The sequence below is a fragment of the Orcinus orca genome, chromosome 3 (genome assembly GCF_937001465.1).
Source record: "Orcinus orca chromosome 3, mOrcOrc1.1, whole genome shotgun sequence".
In the NCBI taxonomy this organism is placed as follows: domain Eukaryota; kingdom Metazoa; phylum Chordata; class Mammalia; order Artiodactyla; family Delphinidae; genus Orcinus; species Orcinus orca.
In genome coordinates this window covers 73,298,483-73,324,418 of record NC_064561.1, presented here as the reverse complement: position 1 = coordinate 73,324,418, position 25,936 = coordinate 73,298,483, and the positions used below count along the sequence as shown (strand labels likewise).

The 25,936-nt window shown below is 39.4% G+C and overlaps 2 protein-coding genes across 6 annotated transcripts in view; both read left to right on the top strand.

Annotated features, from left to right (window-relative positions):
• The first annotated feature begins 3,928 nt into the window (after window positions 1-3,928).
• On the top strand, window positions 3,929-13,336 carry CAMLG (calcium modulating ligand). Of its 2 annotated transcripts, XM_004282114.4 has the most exons (4): window positions 3,936-4,639; window positions 6,193-6,653; window positions 9,365-9,430; window positions 12,724-13,336. In XM_004282114.4, the coding sequence occupies exons 1-4, from the start codon at window positions 4,333-4,335 to the stop codon at window positions 12,913-12,915; spliced, it is 1,026 nt and encodes a 341-aa protein (XP_004282162.2). In that variant the 5' UTR covers window positions 3,936-4,332; the 3' UTR covers window positions 12,916-13,336. The 2 variants fall into 2 exon arrangements, with proteins under 2 accessions (XP_033265712.1, XP_004282162.2); XM_033409821.2 differs by lacking the exon at window positions 9,365-9,430 and having other exon boundaries at window positions 3,929-4,639.
• A 4,425-nt stretch (window positions 13,337-17,761) lies between these two features.
• DDX46 (DEAD-box helicase 46) overlaps window positions 17,762-25,936 on the top strand; it is a 67,308-nt gene continuing 59,133 nt past the window's right edge. For all 4 annotated transcript variants that reach the window (XR_007476667.1, XR_007476666.1, XM_033409865.2 and 1 more), the window contains exons 1-4: window positions 17,762-17,948; window positions 20,185-20,373; window positions 21,657-21,800; window positions 25,450-25,546. Coding sequence is in view for 2 of the 4 variants with exons in the window: in XM_033409865.2 (XP_033265756.1) it covers window positions 17,932-17,948; window positions 20,185-20,373; window positions 21,657-21,800; window positions 25,450-25,546 (447 nt within the window). In the remaining 2 variants the exon portion in view is untranslated. The remainder of the gene's footprint in view (window positions 17,949-20,184; window positions 20,374-21,656; window positions 21,801-25,449; window positions 25,547-25,936) is intronic.

The window sequence follows — 25,936 nt, the reverse complement described above, 5'->3', positions numbered from 1 at the left end:
ATTGCTGAAGGTTCTTTAAACCTGAGTCAGTGTCTGGGAAGTCACAATCCAAATTCTGGATGCTCACTCTTCAAGAACAGCTAGGTTTAAAATATTAGATTGGGGGCTTCCCTGGTGGCACAGTGGTTGAGAGTCCGCCTGCCAATGCAGGGGACATGGGTTCGTGCCCCGGTCCGGGAAGATCCCACATGCCGCGGAGTGGCTGGGCCCGTGAGCCATGGCCGCTGAGCCTGCGCGTCCGGAGCCTGTGCTCCGCAACGGGAGAGGCCACAACAGTGAGAGGCCCACATACCGCAAAAAAAAAATAATTAAAATAAAATTCTAGATTGAAAGCGTTTTCAATTTTTTAATTCTCAATATGTTTAAGATACTACTTCACTGTCTTGTGGACCCTTTTGTTACTGATAAGATGCCTACTGTAAGTCTAATTGTTTATTTGAAGATAATCTGTTAGCTTTTAAGATTTTTCTTTTATCCTTAATATTCTATACTTTTAATACTCTGAGTTTACTGTTTACCCTGCTTGCTTTTCAGAGCATGCTTTAATCTGGAGATCCTTGTCTATCTTCAATTCTGGAAAATTCTCAGTTACGTTTAAAATTTTTATTTATTTTTAAAACTTAGGTATAATTGACATATTTTCTCTTAAAATATTTGCTTCTGTCATTCCCTCTATTCTTTTTTTACCTTCAGAATTCCTTTTTTTAAAAAAAATATATTTATTTATTTTAAAATTTATTTTGGCTGCTCGGGTCTTAGTTGCGGCACACGGGCTCTTTGTTGCGGCATGCAGACTTCTTAGTTGTGGCATGCGTGAGGGATCTAGTTCCTTGACCAGGGATGGAAACCGGGCCCCGGGAGTGCATTGGGAGTGCAGAGTCTTACCCACTGGACCACCAGGGAAGTCTCCAGAACTCCTCTTGTGACTAATTCCTCTGTGACTACGTCCAGTTGGAGTTTAATCTCATCTATTGATTTTTATATTTGTATAACTAACCTTATTTTTGATTAATTTCTGCCTATTTTGTTCAATAATGTATTAAAATTGTTCTATAACATTCTTTCTGGAGTGAATTCCAATTTTTAATTTGGGTGGCAGAATTTAAATGTTGTATTTCTTCATGTTTGTTAGAATTTGGGTTTCTAGGCTTATTTGATTGGGAGGGTTGTTATTTTCATTTTAGCACATCTCTCTCAGTCCAAGCTTTCCCCTTCCCTGTCTATGGGTTTTCTAGTTGCTTTTTCCCAAAACTAGGGCTCATGGAGGTATTTTAGGGCTCCTGCCGTGATTTGGGGATATCACCATTCCAGTCACAAACAGTGGGAAGTCTAGTTGTTGCCCTCTCTTCTGCCTCTCTGTTTATTAAGCTGAAGTCCAATAGCAAATGATATTTTGAATATTTTTCAGGGAGGGCAGACCTCAAGCAGTGAGTTTGTCCTGTTCATCCCTTTGTCTCACGTGGAGCACTTTCAGGTCCTCTTACACGCTACCATTGCCAGCTTCTGGATCTGCAGCCCAACAGGCACCTGACTTTAGCTCCACTGTGCTGTTTCTGATACTTTGATCTGCTGAGATGTTTCTCTTGTTTTTGAGGCCAGCTATCTTTTTTTTTCCCTTTATGTTTTTTTTAAAAAATATTTATTTATTTGGCTGCATCGGGTCTTAGTTGCAGGTGCACGGGATCCTCGTTGCAGTGTGTGGGCTTAGTTGCTCTGTGGCACGTGGGATCCTATTTCCCTGACCAGGGATTGAACCTGCGTCCCCTGCATTGGAAGGCGGATTCTTAACCACTGGACCACCAGGGAAGTCCCTCTCTTTATGTTTTTAACTATTACTGATTGCTATATGTAGTAGAGAGGTGTCCAAGCATGAACTTACTGTCTATATTTAACCCGAGAATTTGAATTCTACTTTTATTACTTATGACTCAATATGTTCATACATATTTGTCAGTTTGTAGCTACAATTTGTCAATAAAGTATTAATATTAGCCTACCTAAACAATGCTGGGATCAAATAAAAATTATACATAAAACTCATTGAAAATGCCAAGATTTGGCACAAAAGAAAAATTTCTGCAACTATTCAGGTAAATTTAATCTAGAGCTCTCAGTGCTAAGCATGGGGCAAAGGGGTCAATTTTTAAAAATGGAAAAAAAAATTTTTTTTAATTTAAAAATTTTTTAAAGGAATATAAAAACAAGACCAAAAAAATAACACACACACAAGAAAAAGATGGAGGTGGGCTTGCCCTTGTAAAGTCTATAGTGAGGGAGACAGAAATTAAGACAAGAATCATTAAGTATGCACATCATTTAGTAAGGAATCATATACCACTGAGAAGCACAAGGAAATTTAATAACTATGGAAACCCCATAGGGAAATGGTTTCCCAGAAATAAGTAAGCATGTAATATGAAATCTTGACACTTTAAATTCTTACCTGACTCCATCAGCCATCATACATCAACACATCTATCAAAATATCCATTTGGTTTCTATATGCTATCTCAAGTGAAAAAAATCTTTTGTCTACCATGGAACTGTATTTGGTCTTGACTCATCAGGATTTTACCTCATCAAGTTGTGCACACTTATTACTAGTACTTAATTATTTCAACTGTAGAAGTTTTTAAGGCACAGTCTGGGCCTCAGAGATGTAGATCTGTACAGATATGCAGGGAAACCTTTTCTAATGCTTTAAAATTACTAGCTAGGGCATGTCCCTGAGATTTAGCTATCATCCAGTCAAAGGGGAATGTTCAATGTTTATACCTGAGTTCCTTACGTTGTTGAACCCAAAAGATAAGTTGCTGTTTGTTTTTACTTTTTTTCATAATCCTTTTCTGTCTGAGACAGGGTCAGATGACTAACAGTTAAAAACAGTATTTTATTACCTTCTATCTAAGCAGGGTTTTTCACCCACTTGCTGACTTTGAGCAGGCTTCATTGCAGGGGACACACTAGGCTGCCTCACCCCCTGCAGCCTCAGGTACGAACTGGCCATGGCGTCCTCTCAGCAAGGGTTGACAAGGGATTTAATTCCTTCATTCATTTACTCATTCACTTAGTCATTACTGTGCACCAGGGCTGCATTATGACTTTTGTGGGCTGTGGATATTTTGCTTTCGTGGGCTCCTTCCTCTATAAAAGCATATTTAAAATTATATTTTATGACTGTGTTAGTATGAGAATGACTACAATCCAGGCTTGATTCATCATTATACAAAAATTATTACTACACTTTTCTTCTGATTTAAAAAAATATTCAAATAAATGAACTTATTTAGAAAACAGACTCACAAAGAAAACAAACTCATGGTTACCAAAGGGCAAGGGAGGGATAAATTGGGAGTATGGGGTTAACAGATGCAGACTTCCATATATAAAATAGATAAACAGCAAGGGTTTACTGTATAGCACAGGGAACTATATTCAATATCTTGTAACAAACTATAATGGAAAAGAATAATGTAAAAAAGAACATAGACATGTACATATATATATGTCAATATGTATAACCAGATCACTTTGCTGTACACCTGAAACTAATACAATATTGTAAATCAACTATACTTCCATTAAAAAAATTCAAAACCAAACATTTTCTTGGGCCCCTATTGTGGGCCCTCACCATGGCCTAATGGATAAGGCAACCCTGTTAAGCGCTCACACTGTTCTAGGAGTTGCAGCCGTGAACAAAACAGATTACTTGTCTTCATGGAGCTTACATTTTAGTAAGAAGCAGATAATAAACACAAGTACATTCAGCTTTCGAGTCGGTTATAACTGTTGAGAAAAGGCACATAAGGAGAATAAGAAGTGTTGAGAAGAGGTGGAAATTTAAATAGAACGGAAAGGGAAGGCTTCACTGGGAAAGTCTTGAACAAAGACACGAGGAAAGCCTGGAACGAACCAGGTGTGTATTTGGTAGTAGCACTACTGAAGATGAGGAATCAGCACCAATAACAAATCCCAACCGCAAGGGTCCCTAAAGCGTCGCTCTCGGAGTTACGCATTCCCGAAGCCTATAAGCGAGGCCGAAGAAAATCACTGGAAACCAGTGCCTGCCGCTGCAATCTCCATTTTACTTCCTGGCACCAGGTAGGAAGAGTTTATTCCTCGCTCCCATACGTTTTCCGTGCGTCAGGCTAGGTGCCGGTTTTCTTCACTTCCGAGGGAACGCCACAGGGGACCGCTGGTAGGGGGAGAGGAGCAACGAGGGCCAGCCCAGGCGGGAGAAACTGAAGCTTCCAGCGATGCCCTCACTCAAGATGGCGACGCAAGGCTCGCGCTTGGTCCCGTCAGGCGGCGCGCGTGCTTAGGCTGCATATGCGGCCAAGCGCTAGGGCAGGGGGCGGGTCTACAGAGGTAGAGGGACGCTTGCTCTGCGGCCCGGTCAGGAGTCTTCGTCGCCGCGGCTCCCGCTGCTGTCACCGTCACCACTCCCGGATTGTGGAAGGGAAGATGGAGCCGGTCACCATCGCTACCGACAGCGGGGACCGGCCGGGGGCCCCGGCGGGCTCAGGCCTGTCGGCTTCCCAGCGTCGGGCCGAGCTGCGGCGGAGAAAGCTGCTCATGAACTCGGAACAGCGCATCAACCGAATCATGGGCTTTCACAGGCCGGGGAGCGGCGCCGGTGAGAACCTCCGTTTCCCCACAGTCTCCTGCCCATCCCTTTTGAGTCTTCGGGATCATTCTTCCTTTCCCTTCTCCACTCTAATGACCTTTTTGACCAAACCCTGCTTTCTGATCTCCCCCTCTGGCCCCGTCCCTTTGATGATATCCCCAGTTCGCACTTCGTAACCCCACGACGTTTCTAGTCTCTTTCCTCAGTTTTCCGGGGGCTCCGCCCTTAGGTTGTCTCCACCTCCGCCGCGGGCTGCGAAACTCTCGCTCCTGAGACCCTCTGCCCTGGTGCCCTTTGCCCAGTTACCCTGAGACGGCCCCCTTCCTCCTTCCCCACTCCCTCGCCTCTCTTGAAGTGCACACATTTTATCCCTAGACTGCTCTGTCTATTGTGCCCGTCGGGAAGATTGCCTGCCTTTATTTCCTTTCCAAATGCTTTCCCTTCCAGTGCATTCCCTGGCTTGTACCTTCGTTTGCCTTTTGCTGTAACTCTGTCGGCCTGCATGAGCTTGTCTTTACTGAACTGCCGCCTGGTTCTTCTTTGGATCAGAGATTCTTACGGTTAAATCCTAGTGTCTGTGTTCGGTGCTCTCCACACTGTCATCTACAGGTCTTCTTAAACAGGTGAAAAAAATTGGAGGGACCGTTCTTTAGAAACCCAACAAGTGGGACGTGCCCATCTGAGGCCTTATCTCCTAGTGTGCTGAGATTGATGTGAGTGATGTCAGGAACTGCATTTAACACTGAAAAGAGCTCCTCATTTCTCCCCCAATGACATGTACAATGAGTTTCTTAAAATTTTTTTTCATGTGAATATTTACTGAACACTCAGTATGAGCTAGTGTTCTCTAAATTTCCATTGAGCGTTGCCTTTAATATTTGGCCTTTAGTCACTGATTGCATGTTCCTTAGATCCTTGTGACTTCTGCTCTGTGGGGCTTTAGATATATAGCTCTGAACTTTTAGACAGTTTACAGGTTTGCAACTGAAAACTGCCAAGAGAGGTAAGAGCCCTATTTCAAATTCTAGAACAATCATTAGAAGACGCATTTTCCCCTTTAATGATTAATAGTAGAATATTTATTCTTTCCTAAAGCTTCTACTTTGTTATTTTGCTTTGAAATTTTTATTTTATCTGTCATTAAAGGTTTTTTTTCCCCTTTGTTTTGTTTTAAACCGGAACAGCATCTTAAAACTGCTTAAATACCTGCTAATGGCTGCCAGATTACAGTAGAAGGATTACGTAAACTGTAGCTGTAGTATATGCCACACCCTGTGCTGACAGGACTCTGGATTCAGAAATGTAATATTAAAAATACAGATTTAAAAAAATCTCCATCCCTGTCTTTCCCAATTTGTATAATAGCGTTATCTTCTACCTCCAAAGTTTGGGGTATTTTGACATTTTGAGTGTGTAGAGGAAGGAACTAGTTTGTCTTATGAAGAATCAGTATTAAATTCAGAGGCTGTGAAGTTCTAGCTCTAGTGGCATATTTTTAAATAGTAATAAGAAAGATGTTTGCCAGTATGTAATACTTAAGTCTTCTAAATTTCTTTTCTCAGAAGAAGAAAGTCAAACAAAATCAAAGCAGCAGGACAGTGATAAACTGAACTCCCTCACCATTCCTTCAGTTTCAAAGCGAGTAGTGCTGGGTGATTCGGTCAGTACAGGAACAACTGACCAGCAGAGTGGTGTGGCCGAGGTAAAGGGGACTCAGCTGGGAGACAAATTGGACTCTTTCATTAAACCTCCTGAGTGCAGTATGGATGTAAGCCTTGAGCTCCGGCAGCGCAACAGAGGAGACCTGACAGCAGACACTGTCCAGAGGGGTTCTCGCCATGGCCTAGAACAGTACCTCTCCAGATTTGAAGAAGCAATGAAGCTAAGGAAACAGTTGATTAGTGAAAAACCCAACCAAGAGGATGGAAATACAACTGAAGAATTTGACTCTTTTCGAATATTTAGATTGGTGGGATGTGCTCTTCTTGCCTTTGGAGTCAGAGCTTTTGTTTGCAAATATTTGGTAAGAAACAGTGGAAAATGCAAATTGATTATAATAATGAGTGCTTTTGTAAGATTCATTGCCAACAGTAACTTAATATTTACTAGATTCATGTGGATGTTTGGAGATGTGTTATAAACTGCTATTCGCCTTAGGTATAGAATGAGGTGTTCTGGTTAAATACAGAGCCTGATAATAATTGCTAAAATCTTTCTACATGCTAAGTAACATTCTAAGTGCTTTACATATATTAATTCATTTAACCTCATCCTTGAACCAGGTATCATTTTTTTTAAACATCTTTATTGGAATATAATTGCTTTATAATGGTGTGTTAGTTTCTGCTTTATAACAAAGTGAATCAGCTATACATATACATATATCCCCATATCCCCTCCCTCTTGCATCTCCCTCCCGCCCTCCCTATCCCACCCCTCTAGGTGGTCACAAAGCACTGAGCTGATCTCCCTGTGCTATGCGGCTGCTTCCCATTAGCTATCTGTTTTACATTTGGTAGTGTATATATGTCCATGCCACTCTCTCACTTCGTCCCAGCTTACCCTTCCCCCTCCCCATGTCCTCAAGTCCATTCTCTATGTCTGCATCTTTATTCCTGTACTGCCCCTAGTGAACCAGGTATCATTTGAATCTGTTTTATAGATGAAGGAATGAAGACTCAGAGAGGTGAAATCATTTGTCCAGGGTCACACTACTAAGTGACAGCAGGGATTAAACCCAAGCACTTTGATTCCAAAACCAAAGGGTAAATTACCTACATATATAGAGATATTAATTACCACTTTTCAAATTTGAAATATTAAAATGCAGTTCCTATGGTCCTGGATGTGATGTAATTTTTTTATGGTTCAGAAGGCATTCTGCATTTTATAGTGTAGTATTATCATAGGAGCAGTCCATTTTTGTTGTACCTTCATATGCCATGGCTGTTCAGTGAAAGTTGGGATTTATTGGTCCTTTTGTTTCATAGTATGTGGAGGAAAGAAGAAAAGCGTAACAGTGTCTTGCTCTTTGAGGTGTTTCCATTCAGTAGACATTTTAAGAATACCTACCAAGTACCAGCCACATTAAGTAAATTTTCAGATAATTAAGGTTTATGTTATTAAGAAAAAAAGTTTTTATTATTATTATTTTTAAAATTTATTTATTTTATTTATTTATTTTTGGCTGCGTTGGGTCTTCGTTGCTGCACGCGGGCTTTCTCTAGTTAGGGCGATCGGGGGCTACTCTTTGTTGTGGTGCACGGGCTTCTCATTGTGGTGGCTTCTCTTGCTGTGGAACACAGGCTCCAGGCACGTGGACTTCACTAGTTGTGGCTCGCGGGCTCTAGAGTGCAGGCTCAGTAGTTGTGGCTCATAGGCTTAGTTGCTCTGCGGCATGTGGGATCTTCCTGGACCAGGGCTCGAACCTGCGTCCCCTGCATTGGCAGGTGGATTCTTAACCACTGTGCCACCAGGGAAGCCCAGAAAAAAAGTTTTTAAAAGTCTGTTTTTTTAATGGAAATTCCCATCTTTTTAAAAAAAAAATTAATTAATTTATTTTTGCCTGCATTGGGTCTTTGTTGCTGCATGTAGCCTTTCTCTAGTTGTGGCAAGTGGGGGCTATTCTTTTTTGTGGTGTGCATGCTTCTCATTGCGGTGGCTTCTCTTGTTACAGAGCGTGGGCTCTAGGCACATGGGCTTCAATAGTTGTGGCACGTGGGCTCAGTACTTGTGGCTTGCAGGCTCAGTAGTTGTGGCACACAGGCTTAGTTGCTCCACGGCATGTGGGATCTTCCCGGACCGAGGCTCGAACCTGTGTCCCCTGCGTTGGCAGGCGGCTTCTTAACCACTGTGCCACCAAGGAAGTCCCTAAAAGTCTATTTTTATGCCAGTTTTTTCTTAAAGAGAATCTGTTGAACAGATTTGATTTTTTTTTTTCCTGATGATAAATTGGCATCATAGCTTTCAGCGTTTAGTGAGATGTATAGCTACTTTTTTTGTCTTATCTAAAGGGCTCTGTACTTCCATGCTTTTAAAATTATGTCCTATTTTTGTACCTCATTTCGTGTGAGGTTTTTTGGCTTTCTGGGTGTTTTTTTTGCTGTCAGATTTTCAGCTATTAATCACTGCTCTCACTATTCTTCCATCTAGTAATATTTGCTCCTTCACTCCCTATTTTAACTTTAGAAATAAATGTAAATTAGGTATTATTTTGATCTTTTCTGTTTTATTGTGTGAGAAGTGAGATAACCAAGCCATTTTATCTATAATAAAAGCACCTCGTCATTTGAGGGCCAGAGATGAATTCATTCCTTGCCCTGAAGTGTGAGTGAGGTATGTATGGCATCTCTTTTGAGTATTGAGCCTTTTAGGTATGCTTTCAAACTGTCAGTTAATTACCTCTAGATGAGAGAGATGTTACTGCATGATGATTATACATCAATCACCGCTGAGAAGTTACCTTTTAAATTATTTAAAAGATAAGTTTTTAAGAGAGAGGGAATTTTGGAGGATGTTGATAGAATGTGACTTGAGAAACATGTTTTATGTTAAGGAAATCAAATCTCTTTATTTTTGTCACTCTTTTGCAGAAACAAGAATCCTTTCAGCCACTAAAATTAAATATTTTATTACAGTTTTTTTGCTTTGAATTTTATAACTGCTGTTAGTTTGATTTATTGTGATTTGAATGATTATGTTGGAAATATGTAACTTTATCTTCTGTCTTCACAGTCCATATTTGCTCCATTTCTTACTTTACAACTTGCATACATGGGACTATACAAATATTTTCCTAAGGTAAATTAAAATTTTTTCTGAATTATGGTGATATATTTAGATTGATTAACAACTAGATGATTTTAAGAACTTAAAATTATTTATACTTATGGTCTGAATCAGTGCTATTCAAAGAGTGATTGGCTCACAAGTGCAGATCTTCAAACTATTTGTTTCTGTTTGTAATAAGTTCAGTTCAGAAAGTGAGTAATTAGAAACTTGTATAGCAATATGACATTGCCATAACATTTTTATCATATTTTACAAAAATGTTGGTCCACCATGGAATAGGGGAAAACCCTCATGACAGAGTTTGAATAGTACTTGTCTAAGAAAGTGTTCAACTTAGTTACTTAGTAAGTTTAGTAACACATTTTGTTTTTAACAAAGGAAGTTATTTTTAAAATGGGTTCAGTTATCTTACTGTGCTTCTTACTGAACACTTAATGACAGTGCGCTTTATCTGTAATGCCAAGGGTCTGATATTTGTAAGAAATATTTGGCCATACTTACAGAGCAGAATCATGGGGAGTATCAGTGTTTATCTGGTCAGCTTGACTCCAATTATGCTATACAGTTTTATGGAACTTGCCTTGCCATTAGAGAAGATAACCTTACTTGTGTAATTGAGTTTTTGTGTGAGATTTTTGCTTAAAAATGGCTACTTTACTGTTTGCTTAGTCATTTGTAATGCACTGATAGACCTCATGTGTGTGTTTAATGGGTTTGAAACATATTTTTGAGGGGTCAAATAGTCAAATCCACAAAGTAAACGGTAAAGAAAGGTATGTAATTTTATTTATTTATTATTTTATTTTTAAAATAAATTTATCTATTTATTTATTTTAGTTCTGGCTGCTTTGGGTCTTTACTGTGTGCGGGCTTTCTTTAGTTGTGGCAGGTGGGGGCTACTCTTCGTTGCAGTTCGTGGGCCTCACTGCGATGGCTTCTCTTGTTGCGGAGCACCAGCTCTAGGTGCGCAGGCTTCAGTAGTTGTGGCATGCAGGCTCAGTAACTGTGGCTCGTGGGCTCTAGAGCGCAGGCTCAGTAGTTGTGGCGCCCGGGCTTAGTTGCCCTGCGGCATGTGGGATCTTCCTGGACCAGGGCTCTAACCCGTGTCCCCTGCACTGGCAGGCGGATTCTTAACCACTGTGCCACCAGGGAAGCCCTGTAATTTTATTTTTTAATTAAAACTTTTTTTATGATATAGATGTATATTCATTGATCCCCTCCAAAAATGTAATTTTAATTAAAGCATTTGTTTAGAAATTTACCCTTGAAACACTGATTTTAGTTTTGCAATAGCAAAAGTTTGGAAACAACCTAAATGTCTACTGATAAGTGACTAGTTAAAAAAAATTATGGCCTATCCATTCAGAATGATAAAGGTCTCCATGTACTGATAATGTTAAGCTCGCCAAGAAATATTAAGATATAAAAATACAGAAAAACATCTATAGTATACTTTTTTTTGTAAAAAGGAGGAAAATCCTATGTATTTCATTTTGCTTGTATATGTGTAAAGAAACTCTGGAAGAATATTACATGAAATTTTTAACGGTGGTTATTTGCGATAGAGTGTGTGTCGGTTACTAGGTAAATGGGGAGAGAAAAGGAAGGGAGATTACTGTATAATTTTCTTTCAACAAAATATTTTGTTGTTAACAGGTTTCAACAGAAAAGTTGAAAGAATTGTGCAGTGAACACCCGTTTATGCTTACCACCTAGATTCTGTAGTGAACATTTCATTATATTTATCATATATTCACCCAATTTTCTATCCATTTTCAATACATCTTTTTTTAATACATCTTTTTTCTTGATGCATTTCAAAGTATGTTGTAGATGAACACATCAGTATATTTTACCCCTACACATTTCAGTTTTATATATATATATATATATATATATATATATATATATATATATATATATATACACACACACACACACACACACAATTCAGTGTTTCTTTATGGTTATTTTTCGTTATTTTGAGGTAAAATTTTCATACGGTGAAATGCTCAAGTCTTTATTATACCATTTAATGAGTTTTGACAACCCGTGAAACCCAAATCCTTTAAGATTTAGAACATTACTGTCAGGAAGTTCCATCATGTCCTTTTCCAGGCAGTCCCAACCCCTGCACCATGAAGGTCTGATTTTCTTTTTCCCACTGTAGATTAGTTTTGGTTGTTTTAGTACTTATTTTACATGGGATCGTTCCTGTTTGTACTTCTTTGTGCAAGGCTTCTTTCATTCAGCATCATATTTTTGATATTCATCCATATTGTTGAGTGCATAAGTAGTTCATTCTCTTTCTCTCTCTCTTTTTTTTTTTTTCCTGAGTAATGCTCCAGTTGAGTGAGTGTATCCATTAATTTGTCTAATTACCTATTGCTGGACGTCTTGGTTTCCAATTTTTGGTTAATATGTCTAAAGCAACAAAGAACTTTCCTGAGTGGGTTTTTTTGTGGACATAGGATTTGATTTCTCTTGGGTAACTATAGCTTTTTATATTTAAAATGTTTTGAACCATGTGATTGGATTTGGTGATACCAAATCAATAAATTAAATGAAAATTCAGCTTTGAATCTCTTAAAGAATGAGACTAGAAAATTATATTAGGAAATAAATGTTCAGTGATATTCTGCTGCATATGTAAACAAATGTGAATTCGTTTGGATGGCAATTAGGGCTGACTCTACAGAATGTTCCTTTGATTCTGTTACAAATTATTCACTGTCCTCCAGTACACCTATCACTCTTCTGACTTTTGTTGTCCTGAGACTTAACCTTATAATAAGATTTATCTTCTCACTTTTGCTCATCTTAATCTTGCTCATTCTTAAAGGCCTGTTTTTAATTCCACTTCCTTCTGAAATCCTTCCCTGTGCTTTACTTATACGTAAAAACCCTGGAGTAATTTCTGTCTCCTTTGAGCCACTATAGCACACATCATCCATGTCATTCATTTAGCAATTATTTATGTCCTGTCTGGTAATGCTTTTCCTGTTTTTGTCTTGAGCTTTTGTATGTATCTTAAATTATTATTTATATCTTGCCTCCAAGATAAGACTTTTTTTAAAAACTTTGAATAGCAAGAATGGTGTCTTTTCCCTATTGCCTAGCAGTTTGCTGCTTTACATATTATATGCTCAGTAAATGTTTCTTCATATATTATTGATTGATATTTTGAAACTTCATTAACAGTTTTGAAATCAGTTAGGCAAAAATAGCAGCACTGATGTTTTTATAGAGCTTAAGTAGTCTTCTGAAAGCTGTAAGATTTATTGAAGTCTTTCTCTATGCAGGGTGAAAAGAAGATAAAGACAACAGTGCTAACAGCTGCGCTTCTGTTATCCGGAATTCCTGCTGAAGTGATAAATCGATCAATGGATACTTATAGCAAAATGGGCGAAGTTTTCACAGATCTCTGTGTCTACTTTTTCACTTTTATCTTTTGTCATGAACTGCTTGATTATTGGGGCTCTGAAGCACCATGAAGCCTGCAGAACTCAGAAAGAGAAGCTTACAAAAAAAAATTTCTCTTCTATATTGCAGTGACTCTAAAGGAAGCATATTGGTTTACACCTTTATGAAATTCTTTTACTTTTTGAGGTTTTAAAACCACTTGATTAGGAATGGAATGGCAGGTTCCCTGACTGGAAAGGGTTGAGTTTGTATTAATACTGATGTGAAGATTAGAGTACCAATGTCAGTAATCGATTTTTCTTGTTTAATTAGAATTCCTAGTCTACACCTTTTCCTAACTTCTCAGATTTGTAATTCCTCTTTGAGAGCTGAGCTAGTGCTTTTAGGAGAGCAGATGAATGTCTCAGCCAGTCCCAAGGACTGAATCTTGTATTTGTATTGTTCTGTCCTGAGAAATGGAGCCATCTTAAAAATAAAATGAAAGAAATTGAATTGTCTAGTGTTAAGTTTGCACATTTTAACTTATAATGGCTGAATAAGGTAGCCAATTTTATCTTTCCTCGTTGAGTCAGTATCTTAATTTTTTTTTTTTTTGCTGTATGCAAGCCTCTCACCCCGTGACCTCTCCCGTCATGGAGCACAGGCTCCAGACGTGCAGGTCCAGAGGCCATGGCTCACGGGCCCAGCCGCTCCGCGGCATGTGGGATCCTTCCGGACCAGGGCACGAACCCGTGTCCCCTGCATCGGCAGGTGGACTCTCAACCACTGCGCCACCAGGGAAGCCCCAGTATCTTAATTTTTATTCCAGCATAAATATTTAATGGAGGAAATGATTAAGATTCATACATGTGAAATTAAAAGGTATTTATGAAATCTTTATTAATTTTAATTTATGAAAAATTTTATTACCAAACTCAGAATTGGAAATTTTTACTTTTGAGTTTTAGATTTTCAGAAGTATGTTTTTTAAGCAATAGGCATAGAATGATTAGATATAAAAATCGAATTTGAAGAATTGACTGAAGTATTCAACCCAATAGCATAAATACTCTTTTAACTAATGTAGTAACACTGTCATATTTGGAAGGTTTGACTTAAAAGAGTATAAAGCATAAGTTTTTTATCACTTGGTATTACATTTCCCTAGTTTTTTTGTATCGTCTGTTTGATTAATTCTTGTGATATAGACTTTTTTTTAAATTACGAAGTTTTTTTATTTTGAACCACAATGATGGAGAGTAAGTATAACAATTTGTCTATTCGTTTGACTTAGGGTAAGATTACAAGCACACATTTTTCCTAATTCCATACAAATCTAATATGCAGAGGATTGGATAGTATTCTTGAATTTGTCACACTCTCCCCAATCCCTGGGAAGACACTAGGGGTTTTCAATTGCACATTTTATTTCTTCCATTTTGTCACTTTACACATGCAAAGTTTTAGTAATTGTAGGTCATTATCAAATTTATTTCAAAGAGAAGACATGAGTATTTGCTTAAGCATGTTGAATAATGTCAAATGGAAATGCAGGTTTATTAGTGTTTGGAATAATTAAGAGGAATTTTTTTTTACTTAGAAATTTCAGGGATTTGAAATATTTATGAGTTAAAACTAGATTGACAGGGCTTCCCTGGTGGCGCAGTGGTTGAGAGTCCGCCTGCCGATGCAGGGGACATGGGTTTGTGCCCCGGTCCGGGAAGATCCCACATGCCGCGGAGCAGCTGGGCCCGTGAGCCATGGCCGCTGAGCCTGCGCGTCCGGAGCCTGTGCTCCGCAAAGGGAGAGGCCACAACAGTGAGAGTCCCGCGTACCGCTAAAAAAAAAAAAAAAAAAAAAACTAGATTGACAAGGATGGTTGTTGAGGACTTCCCTGGTGGTCCAGTGGTTAAGACTCTGTGCTTCCACTGCAGGGGGCGTGGGTTCTGTCCCTGGTCTGGGAGGTTCCTCATGTTGTGAGGTGCAGCCAAAAAAGAAAACAACAACAACAAAGGATGGTCGTTGAGAGGTGACATCTTTGGCCATAGATTTTTAGTCTTATTAGCTGTATAAACGGATGTGTGTACACACAGTTGGTGTAAAAACAGCAAGAGGGTTATGAGATTCAGAAGTAGGTTAGTTAGAATCAAAATCTGCTTTGGAAGCCAGGGCAGTTTGCTAAATAAGTGATGTACTGGAGACATAGTAGACTATAATTACTTCTTTCACCTCTGCTAATAGATAAAAGTAGTTTCTTCAAGGACATAGAAATGCTGTGAACTTACTGTAAATATGCTGTGGGCACAAAAAGCCAGTTTGAATTGTCACGTGAATATGTTCTCTTAAAAGGGAGTTAGAGGTACTTCCCTGGTGGTCCAGTGTTTAAGATTCTGCACTCTCAGTGTGGGGGGCTGGGGTTCGATCCCTGGTCAGGGAACTAGATCCTGCATGCATGCTGCAACTGAAGATCCTGCATGCTGCAACTAAAGACCTGGGGCAGCCACTAAATAAATGAATATTAAAAAAGAAAATAAAACTATTTTTAAAAAAAGGGAGTTAGAAATGAAGTATCTTGGAAAGAGCTCTGGCCTGGGTATCAGATGCCTGGGTTCTGGTTCCAGTTTAGATTCCAAGAAGATCAGTGATCTGGGATTAAATTTGTTTCCCATGTCTCAGTATTCTCCCTTAAAATCAAGAAATTTGAGTAAGTGATTTAAAAAATCTGTTCCAGCTATATCAGTTTTTGCATGGCGTCATCCAGTTCCTTGGCTTCAAATACCGTATACAGAAATTCCCTGAGTTAGGGTGGTTTGACTTACAAGTTTTTGACTTTATGGTGGTGTCAAAGTGACACATTCGTTAGAAACCATGCTTTGAATTTCGAATTTTGATCTCTTCCTGGGCTAGCCATCTGCAGTATGATACTCTCTAGTGATGCTGGGCAGTGGCAGAGAGCTGCAGATCCCAGTCCATGATGATCCACTTAAAACTGTTCTGCTTTTCACTTTCAGTATAATATTCAATAAATTACATGAGATATTCAACATTTTATTATAAAATAGGCTTTGTGTTAGATGATTCTGCCCAACTGCAGGCTAATGTGTGTGTTCTGACACGTTTAAGGTAGGCTAGGCTAAGTTATTTTTTATTTTATTTATTTATTTTTTTAGGCTAAGTTATGATGGGTAGGTTAGGCATATTAAAATGCATTTTCCGCTTGCAGTATTTTAAACTTAAGATGGGTTTATCAGGATGTAATCCCATCCTAAGTTGAGGAAGATCTGTATTATACATTCTATAAAGTGCTTATGACCCTTATCTCTCCAATCTCTATTTCTCCTTTGAACTCCAGACTCATATATTTCCTTTCAGCCATTATCTCCTTCTGGATATCTAGTAGGCAGAAACACTGATTTTCTCTCCTTTTCCCACCAAATCTGCTGCACCCAGGCCTTTTTCATCTCCACAAATTCACCACAATCCAGAGTAGCTCGGATCAAAACCTGGGAGTCATCTTTATTCCTCCCTTACCCTTGCAGTTCACATCCATTTTATCAATTAGTGTTTGGAAAGCTGCCTGTGGAATACATCCAGAATCTGACCACTTGTCAGTGTCTCCACACTCCTTACCTTCAGCCCTCATACAAGCAATTTACAATGGCTCTCATACCTGACCCTCATTGGTGTCCATTCTGTCATATATTGGCTCAGGCCTTCCTTACTCGGCATGGTCTGCCCTGCAGCCACAGGTGGGCAATAAATCACAGAGGAAGAGCAGAAGCCAGTCTTAGAGTCTTAAACTCGTTGGTTTCATTTTTTAAAAATTCAAATTTATCGAGGTAAGATTTACATACAATAAAACACACCAATTTAAAGCATACAATTCAGGGAACTCACTGGCTGTCCAGTGGTTAGGACTCCACGCTTCCACTGCAGGGGCCCCGGGTTGGGGAACTAAGATCCTGCAGGCTGTGGGGCACGGCCCAAAAAAATAACAGTAAAATAAAAATAAAGCATACAGTTCAATGAATCTTGACAAACATCCATGCAATGACTGCCACAGTCAAAATATGGAACTTTTCTATCATCTGTATGTGTAAGAACATAAAATAGTACAGAAGCACGTAAAGTAAGTGAGAGCCTGTCCCCAACGCCTTTACAGCTTTCTGCTAAAACAACATTGCAGCGTAAGTTCCACTAGGCGAGTCGTTCTTCGCCTTGACCGGACTGTACTTCAGAATCACCTGGGAAGCTTTAAAATTCCCAGTGCACTGGAAGCACTCCAGACCAATCAGATTGGAGTATCAGAATGGAACACACGCATCCGTATATGTATTTTTAAGCTCCCAAGCGCAGGCAGTGTTGAGAACCATAATCTTGTGTAACGTATTTTTAGCTCTTCGTCCTCTTCACCAAGTTAACTCCTATTCAGTCTTCAAATCATACCTCAAAGGTCACTTCCTTAGGGAACTCTTTTTCTGAACCCCTTTCCTATGGTAGAATCTCTTTTCTGTTATATTACATCTGCTCGTGTTTTTGTTAATGCCTATGTCTGCCACGCGATTGAAAGCTCGTTGGAAGGTAGAACATGCCTGACACGTAACAATATGTTTAAATGAATGCACGTAGAAATGATGAGAGTGAATGGAGATGTTTGTAGCATCGCTTAGATGTCAGTACACTTCCTGGGGCAGCTCGGGGTTGCTTATGGCGTTTCAGTGCCCCCTGTAGGAAAGACCCTCCCAGGGCTTGCATGGCGTCCGAGGCACCACCCTCTACCGCACCAAGGCGCGGGGGCTTCCGCGGCTGTGCAGGGAAAACCCGGCCGAGGCAACCTCTTCAGGCGCAGCCGGCACTGTGCGGCCTCCAGACGAGAGGGGACGCTGTGGAACGATAGCCGCTTCCGGCCCGCTTTTTCCTTCCTCCTGCCGCTGGCGCCAGCACGTCCTGTTTTCGTTGGCCGCGTTCGGATGGTGGCTACCGCTGTGGCTGCTGCAGCTTGTTAGTGCTGTTCCTCGCCCGGCGTGCTGAGGGTTGTGCGGCCTCCTACTTTGTCCGGTTCTCCTGCGCGTGATCCCGAAGGGCGCCGCTTTCCCGCGGCCTGCGGCATGGGCCGGGAGTCACGGTGAGGCGGCGCGCTGGGCGGGCGAGCGGGCGAGTCCCTTCCTCAGGCGGGATCGAGGTGGCCGCGGGGCCGGGCCTGGCCCGGTGCGACCCCACGTGCGGCCAGCGCTGCCCGCGGCTACTAGAGGGGCTGGGGGACCTCGGCTGAGGCAGTGGGTGTGCTTGGGTTGGCGGCGGGCACAGGGTTCCCTTACACGGCCATCGGCAGGTTCGAGCCCTTGGAGCGGGAACACACCTCCGGGACGTCAACTACATCCCGCCATTTCCGCGGAGCTTACCCGTATCGCCTTAGTCAATAGCGACCTTAGTTGAATTTCTCAACACTTCGCGTTTGCAACATTTCTTTGGCCCCTGTCGCTCTCTACTTTAGTTTTTTGTGCGCGTGTGGTATTTTCTTAATTGAAAGGAGCGTGTGGCCAAACATTTTTACATCGCCTTCAATACTACGTGACTAGGTTTGTTTTGGACTACAGTAAATGCTTGTTGCATGGGCATTTATTTCGCACATAGATTTAAAATTTCTTTGTTATGTGTTTTTTATCCTTTTTAAACTGAGAACTGGGAGGTTTTATTAGAACTCTGATATCTCTTCAACATTTCAGATTGTTACCTGGTTTGGGACCTTGAGATTTTTATCTTCAATGTGCGTATTTGCTTAATGTTTAGCTGTGACTGAAAGATCATTTGTATCTAGGATATAAATAATAAGTAAGTAAGGTAATAGTAGTTTACTGAGGTATAATTAATATTCAGGGAAACGGTCAACGCTTAAGGGTAGAGCTGGTGAAATTTAGCTCATATATGAACCGTGTAACCATCACCTGGATAAAGAGTATTTCCATAACTACAGAAAATTCGTGTAAAGGTCTTTTAAATCTCTGTGAAAGCATTGCTGTTCATCTGGCCACCCAGACCGGAAACCTGGAAGTGATATTTATTTGACTGATTCTTCTCTCTTGCTGCCTACATCTAATTAGATACTGCACCCAGTCACCATTCCTGCTCTCCCTGAATTAATTCAGGCCCTAATCATTTATTACTCAGACTGCTACACCTGCCTCAAGTTACCTTCCTCTGATCTTGCGCTCCCAGTTGATTCCACACTGCAGCCAGAGTGACACTTCTGAAATTAACATAAGATTATGTCATTTCCTTGCTTTCATGTCTGTTGGTTCTTACTGCTTTCAAGATGAAGTGAGACTCATCAGCACAGCCTTCAGGGCCCTTCCCAAGAAGGTCCTTTCTATCTCTTCGGCCTTCTCCCCCACTTCTCTGCCTTGCCTGGCTTGTGTACTAGATTTGCTGTTGCACTTGACATTTAATTAGTCATTAAAATATCCAGAGTTTGACACCTCTCAACAATTCTACACGAGACATTCTGATCCAAGTGAACGCTGTCTCTTACTTGGACGATTGCTGTAGCATTCTACCTGTTTTCCCTGCTTCTGTCCTTGCCTTTCTTTGGTTTGTTCTCCCCTCAGCAGCCAGAGTAATGCTTTAAAAATAGTAGGGAGGTTATGTCACGCCTCTGCTTAAAATCTTCCAATAGTTTCTCATCTTTTCTCAAAGTAAAAGAGAAAGTCCTTATAATGGCCTATAAGACTCTCCACATTTGGCTACCATGCTGTACCTCTGACCTCATCTCATGACACTTTCTCTCACTCATTCAACTCCAACCACATCTGGTTCCTTGCTGTTCCGTAAACACACCAATCAAGGTTCCTCTTCAGGGTCTTTGCACTTACTGTGCCTTTTGCCTGGAAAGTTTCTCCCTCACATATCTCCATGGTTCCTTCCTTTACTTCCTTCAAACCTCTGAAATGGCACTTTATTAGTGAGGCCTTCTCTAATCACCTGGTGTAAAGGAGCAAACTTCCTACCTCCCACTGTCTCTCTTTTTCCTTTACTTTCATCGGTTTTTCTCCGTACCACCAAATACATATTGTATACTTATTTCTTTACTTGCCTGTCCTCTCTTCCTTTACCAGAATGCAAGCTGCTTGAGGCCCAAAGGCAGGAACTTGGTCTCTTTGGCTTACTGTCCTTCCTTCTTTTTCAGGACAGTATGCTGTAGCAGAAGAGTTCATTCTTTCCCCCTACTTTTAAAAAAGTTTACGTATAAGAAGTCCTTTCAATGTTTAATTTATCTGCTGAGATTTTTTTTAGAAAATAATAAAATAAATAAAATGTAATAGAAGCTGTGTTTGCTAAGCTTAATCTTTAACTTAATAATCTAGCCACTATCGGAAGCGATCAGCATCACGGGGACGCTCTGGAAGTCGATCTAGAAGTCGCTCACCCTCAGACAAAAGAAGTAAACGTGGAGATGACAGAAGGTCTAGAAGCAGGGATAGAGATAGAAGGAGAGAGAGGTCTCGTAGCAGGGATAAAAGAAGATCTCGGTCAAGAGACAGGAAGCGTCTGAGGTAAGACATTAATCTCCACAGGACTCTTGATAAATTGGACCTTCTCAGCTAAATCAGGCTTCTTCAAAAATTTTGGACTAGAATTTAGTGGCCCCTTTGCAGGCCCTCTGCTTTTACCCCAGCTTGTTTGATGAGGTACAGAAGTGATTTGCCTAGAACAAGAACTTTCAAACAGTATTTTTTTTTCCCCTTTCCACTGTCATTTTCAAACAGTGAAGTAAAAGCTAATGTAATATGCCATCAGGGGGGTTCTAGTCTAATCCTGTCCCAAGAAAGCTGACCCCTGTCTTCAGAGCAACTGCTAGAGCTGACAGAAGGAAACAGGGCAGAGCCATCTCCATACTCTGTTTGAAACTATTTTAAAGAACTTTTTTAGATTTAACCAAAGAACATCCTAATTTTTTTAAACTTGATTAAATATTCCATGGTACCACCCAAGCAACCATAACTTCTAGAGGTAGAAAACAGTCTCTAAAGAAAAGTAATCTTCCCACACCAAAAAAAGATTTCTCATTAAAATGGGAAAGAAGACAAGGTTATACAGGTGCTGTGAACTGATCACAGAAAGAACTTTGACTTTATCTTTTTCAGACATTGGAAGGAGAGATTGCAAAAGTGTCACCTGGTACTTAGGGAAAATATTCACTCGTAACAATGTGGATAACACTAACTTATTCAATTTTATATTATGTGGTACCAGGAACAGTTTCATACAATTCAGTCAAGTACTTGTTAAGTGAAATTGGTCGTTAAAGATTTGGTCTTTGACTTTTTGGTGTGAAAGAATCACAAGATTTTAGAGCAAGAAGGATTTTGAGATTATTTGGGGAAGTCTCCATATTTTACAGATGAGGAAACTGAGACCCAGAGAGTTGATCTGCCCTATGTATGTCACTAATTAGTAGTACCAGGGTAGAAATTCTTGTCTCCTAATTTTCATATCTGTGATCTTTCCACAGCCCCATTCTGCCCATCCTTATACTTAGGTTTCAGCTGTCTTTGAAATTTAGATTTTCTGCTATAGGTCATAAATTTCAAACAGCTCTTGTTACATATTTCCTCTGTTTTTCAACAAACATCGTTTTGAAATTAGTATCATTTATTTCATTGACCACTTGTAAGGACTGGCTTTACTTGTTCCCTGTTTAGCTGATGTGATAGTTAATTGAAATCTGTTTTTAATAATGGTAATAATTAAGAAGCTTCTTTCAACGTGAGGCAGAACCATGGTCTGAAGTAGACGTTCCACTTGGTCATAGAATAAATGAAGTGTCCCCTTTCAGGCGTTCCAGAAGTAGAGAGAGAGATCGAAGTCGAGAGCGAAGAAGATCTCGAAGTCGAGACAGGAGACGTTCGAGGAGTAGAAGCCGGGGCCGGAGATCCCGATCCTCCAGTCCTGGCAATAAAAGCAAGAAAGCTGAGAATAGGTAGGTTGGGAACTGTCTCTCTTCCTTACAGTTTTTTAAAAAAATCTTTATAAATACTGAATTTGGCTGCTGCCGTGAGCTGTTAGCTGAATTATTTCAATAGGTTATAAAGCTTGTAATGCTTTTAGAAAATGCTAGATTCTATTAGTTTTAACACTCATAATGCATTGTTCTTTTATTTAATATCTGCTATTAATGGTCAGAAATGCATTTTTTTTTTTTAATTAAGTTATTTATTTTTGGCTGTGTTGGGTCTTCGTTTCTGTGAGAGGGCTTTCTCTAGTTGCGGCGAGCGGAGGCCACTCTTCATCGCGGTGCGTGGGCCTCTCACTGTCGTGGCCTCTCTTGTTGCGGAGCACAAGCTCCAGACGCACAGGCTCAGTAGTTGTGGCTCACAGGCCTAGTTGCTCCGCGGCATGTGGGATCTTCCCAGACCAGGGCTCGAACCCGTGTCCCCTGCATTGGCAGGCAGGTTCTCAACCACTGCGCCACCAGGGAAGCCCCCAGAAATGCATTTTATATACATCTTTGTGGGAACTATGTTTTTTCCTTCGAAATTATTTTCTTGGCATTTCCAATGTTGATTGACAAATAACTTTTTTACTCATGGTGTGTATTGCTGATTTGCTATTCATAATGGATGAACTTTGCTTTTGTAAGTTAAATGTACCTGTTTCCTTAAGATGTCAGTACCATTCAATTTTGAGATATTATTTATGTCTATTAGACATAATACATTTACTCTTTTTGCTTCTCTTGTTAGTGGTTTGTTCTTTGCCATTATTGTTTCTAAAGTGGTGTCATGGGATGTATGGATTTGTTGTGTTTGCTCTGTTTTCTCCATATTAGTTAATGAGGATTTTTTCCATGTCATTTATTTTACTTTATAAATTTTACTTTTATTTTAAGGTCAGTGTAATAATGCCCATTGGGATTATTTTAAATTTTAAAATATAAATTCAGAGAAATGAGTGAAATATAAACATGCAGCTTATTAAATAATTATAAAGCAAGATCCATGTAACTGCCACCAAAGTCAAGAAATAGAACATTTTCTGTACCCCCGGAAGCCCTCCATGTCCCTTCCCTAACCCAGCTCCCTCCTTCCCTATATAAAAACACTCCTGGGGACTTCCCTGATGGCACAGTGGTTGAGAGTCCGCCTGCCAATGCAGGGGACATGGGTTCGTGCCCCGGTCCGGGAAGATCCCACATGCCGCGGAGTGGCTGGGCCCGTGAGCCATGGCCGCTGAGCCTGCGTGCCTGGAGCCTGTGCTCCGCAACGGGAGAGGCCACAACAGTGAGAGGCCCGCGTACACACAAAAAAAACCCACTCCTGACTTTTGTGCTAGTAATTTGTGTCCTAGTTGTTTCCTTATAGTTTTACCACCTGTGTGTATAACTGGAAAAAGAATAGTCTAGATTTATATGTTTTTTAACTTTACATGAATGAGTCTTGTCTTCTTTTGCGTTTTTGCTCAACATCAAGAGTTATCTGTGTTGCTCATAACAGTAGTTTATTTTTATTGCTGAACACTATTCTGTGGTATAAATATACCACTATTTATTTATCCATTCTACTGAGATGGATGTTTGGGTTGTTTTAACTTTGGGGCTATTATGAACATTTTTGTATATATATCCTAGTATACATGAGTATGAGTTTCCCTTGGGTATATATATATAGGAGTGAAGTTACATGGTCATAGAATAAACATAGCTTCATTTTAACTAAGTAATCTGAAATGCTTTCCAAGGAGTTTGTACTAATTATACTTCCAGCAGTATATGAGAATTGTATCCCTCCATACCCTTGCCAGTATTAGGTATTGTCAGTCCTTTTGATTTTTGTTTATTTGTTAGACATGTAATAGCAATATCATTATGGTTTTAATTTGCATTTCCTTGATTACTAATGAAGTTGAACACTTTTTCATATGTTTCTTGGTCATTCAGATTTCCTTTTTTCTAAAGTACATGTTTAAATGTTTTGCTCATTTTCCTATTGGGTTGTTTTCTGTCGTTAAAACTTGATTTATAGGGGGGTTTTGTTTTTAAATATTCTGGATAGTTGTTTTTTGTCATTTATGTGAGGGGCAGATATATTACTCTGGTTTGTCTTTTTACTCTGTAATGATACTTTTGAGGAACAAAGACTTAAGAAAGAAGAAACATTCATAAAATGTTTATAACATTCATAAAATTAATGAGGAAGACCTGACAAGGGCAGTGTGAAAAAAGATTATAGGCTATACTCAGTCTAAACATAAAGGATTAGCATGCTGCTTTTAACAATATATAAAAAAGATAATACAATCATAAACTAGTTGGATTTATTCCAGGAATGGAAGGTTGGTTTAACTTTGGAAAATCAATCAGTATGATCCTCTACATTAATAAGATTCAAGGAGAAAAGTCTTGGTTATCTAAGTAGATTCAGGAAAAGCATCTTATTAACTTCAACATACATGGATGTTTAAAAGTTCTTAGCAGACATGAATAGAAAAGTATTTGATAAGCTGATTATAAAATTAGGAATGCAAAGGGCATAAACACTTTTGAAGAACAAGTTATGAGGGCTTGCACTACCAGGTATCAAGACTTGTCATAAAGTTATAGAAATTATGAGTGTTGCTTTATTGTAAGGATAGACAAGTAGATCACTGGAACCATATAAAGAACTCAGAATCAGATCCACGCATATAAGGTCATTTGATAAATGACAGTGGTGACATTGTAAATAGTAGGAAAAAGATTTTCCAATAAATGGTGTTAGGGACATTTGCTCTCCTTAATAAAATAGGACTGGCTACCTCATTCTGTGCGCAAAAAGCATTTCCAAACAGATTAAAAACCAAATTAGATGGCAAAGCTATAAACTTTTTAGGAGTTTGTACTAGAGAATATCTTCTTTACCTCTAGAGTATCTTCATCAAAGTTGGAAAAATTTCTAAGATGCTTTAAATAGCACCAATCATAAAGGAGGGAAAAAGGTCAACTAATTTGATTACATTACAATTAAGGGATTTTATTCATTATTAGATGCCCTAAGTAGGGTCAAAATGCAAGCCTATTGGGATTTTTTTTTTTTTTGCGGTATGCAGGCCTCTCACTGCTGTGGCGTCTCCCGTTGCGGAGCACAGGCTCCGGACGCGCAGGCTCAGCGGCCGTGGCTCACGGGCCCAGCCGCTGCGCGGCATGTGGGATCTTCCTGGATCGGGGCATGAACCTGTGTCCCCTGCGTCAGCAGGCGGACTCTCAACCACTGCGCCACCAGGGAAGCCCCGCCTGTTGGGATTTTAAATATTATTACATATATCAGTTGTCTTGTAGACTGTTAATGTCTTCGTGTATTTCTCCATTTATTAAATTTTAATTTTGTTATTTAAATTTTGTAATTATTTTTATATGCTGTGTCCAGTTTTCCTTTGGTCAATTTTCAGATATCTAATAATATTTGCAGTTAGTTTCATGGGATTAATTCTTCATTTTATTTCCAAAGTGTTTATTAATGGTATATAAAAATTCAGTTGACTCTTGGAAGTTTATTTCTTACATAAAAAGTAAAATACAAGTCTAAGTATTCTAAAATTAATGTTTCCAAAAACAAATAGATGATGTCCCTCTCTGTCTCTCTCTTTTTTGGTAGGTCTAGGTCCAAAGAGAAAACAGATAGTGGGGAAAGTTCTAAAGAGAAGAAAAAAGACAAAGATGACAAAGAGGATGAAAAAGAAAAGGATGCCGGTGTATGTTTACTAACATAAGTAATCGTATAATATCAAATTTGTTCCTGTAGTGACAAATTCTTGTTTTTTAATGCTGTGTGTTTTATTTTTAAGTAGATGATAATAGATTTGTAAAATAAACAGGTAAAATAATAGTTGTCCCATGAGAAAATTTTTCAGAAAAAAGTTGCATATCTATACAAATTATCTAATTTTATGTGCAAAATGTGATCATACTATATGCACTATTCTATGCCTTGCTTTTTGTCACTTTTAAATTATGAATTATTTTATCAATATGTAAGGTCTTAAGAGTAATAAATAGCAGTATACGAACTATCTAACTTAAGAAGTAGAATGCCTTTCTGTTTTCATTTGTTATATATTGGGTATCTTTCTGTAGCTGCATAC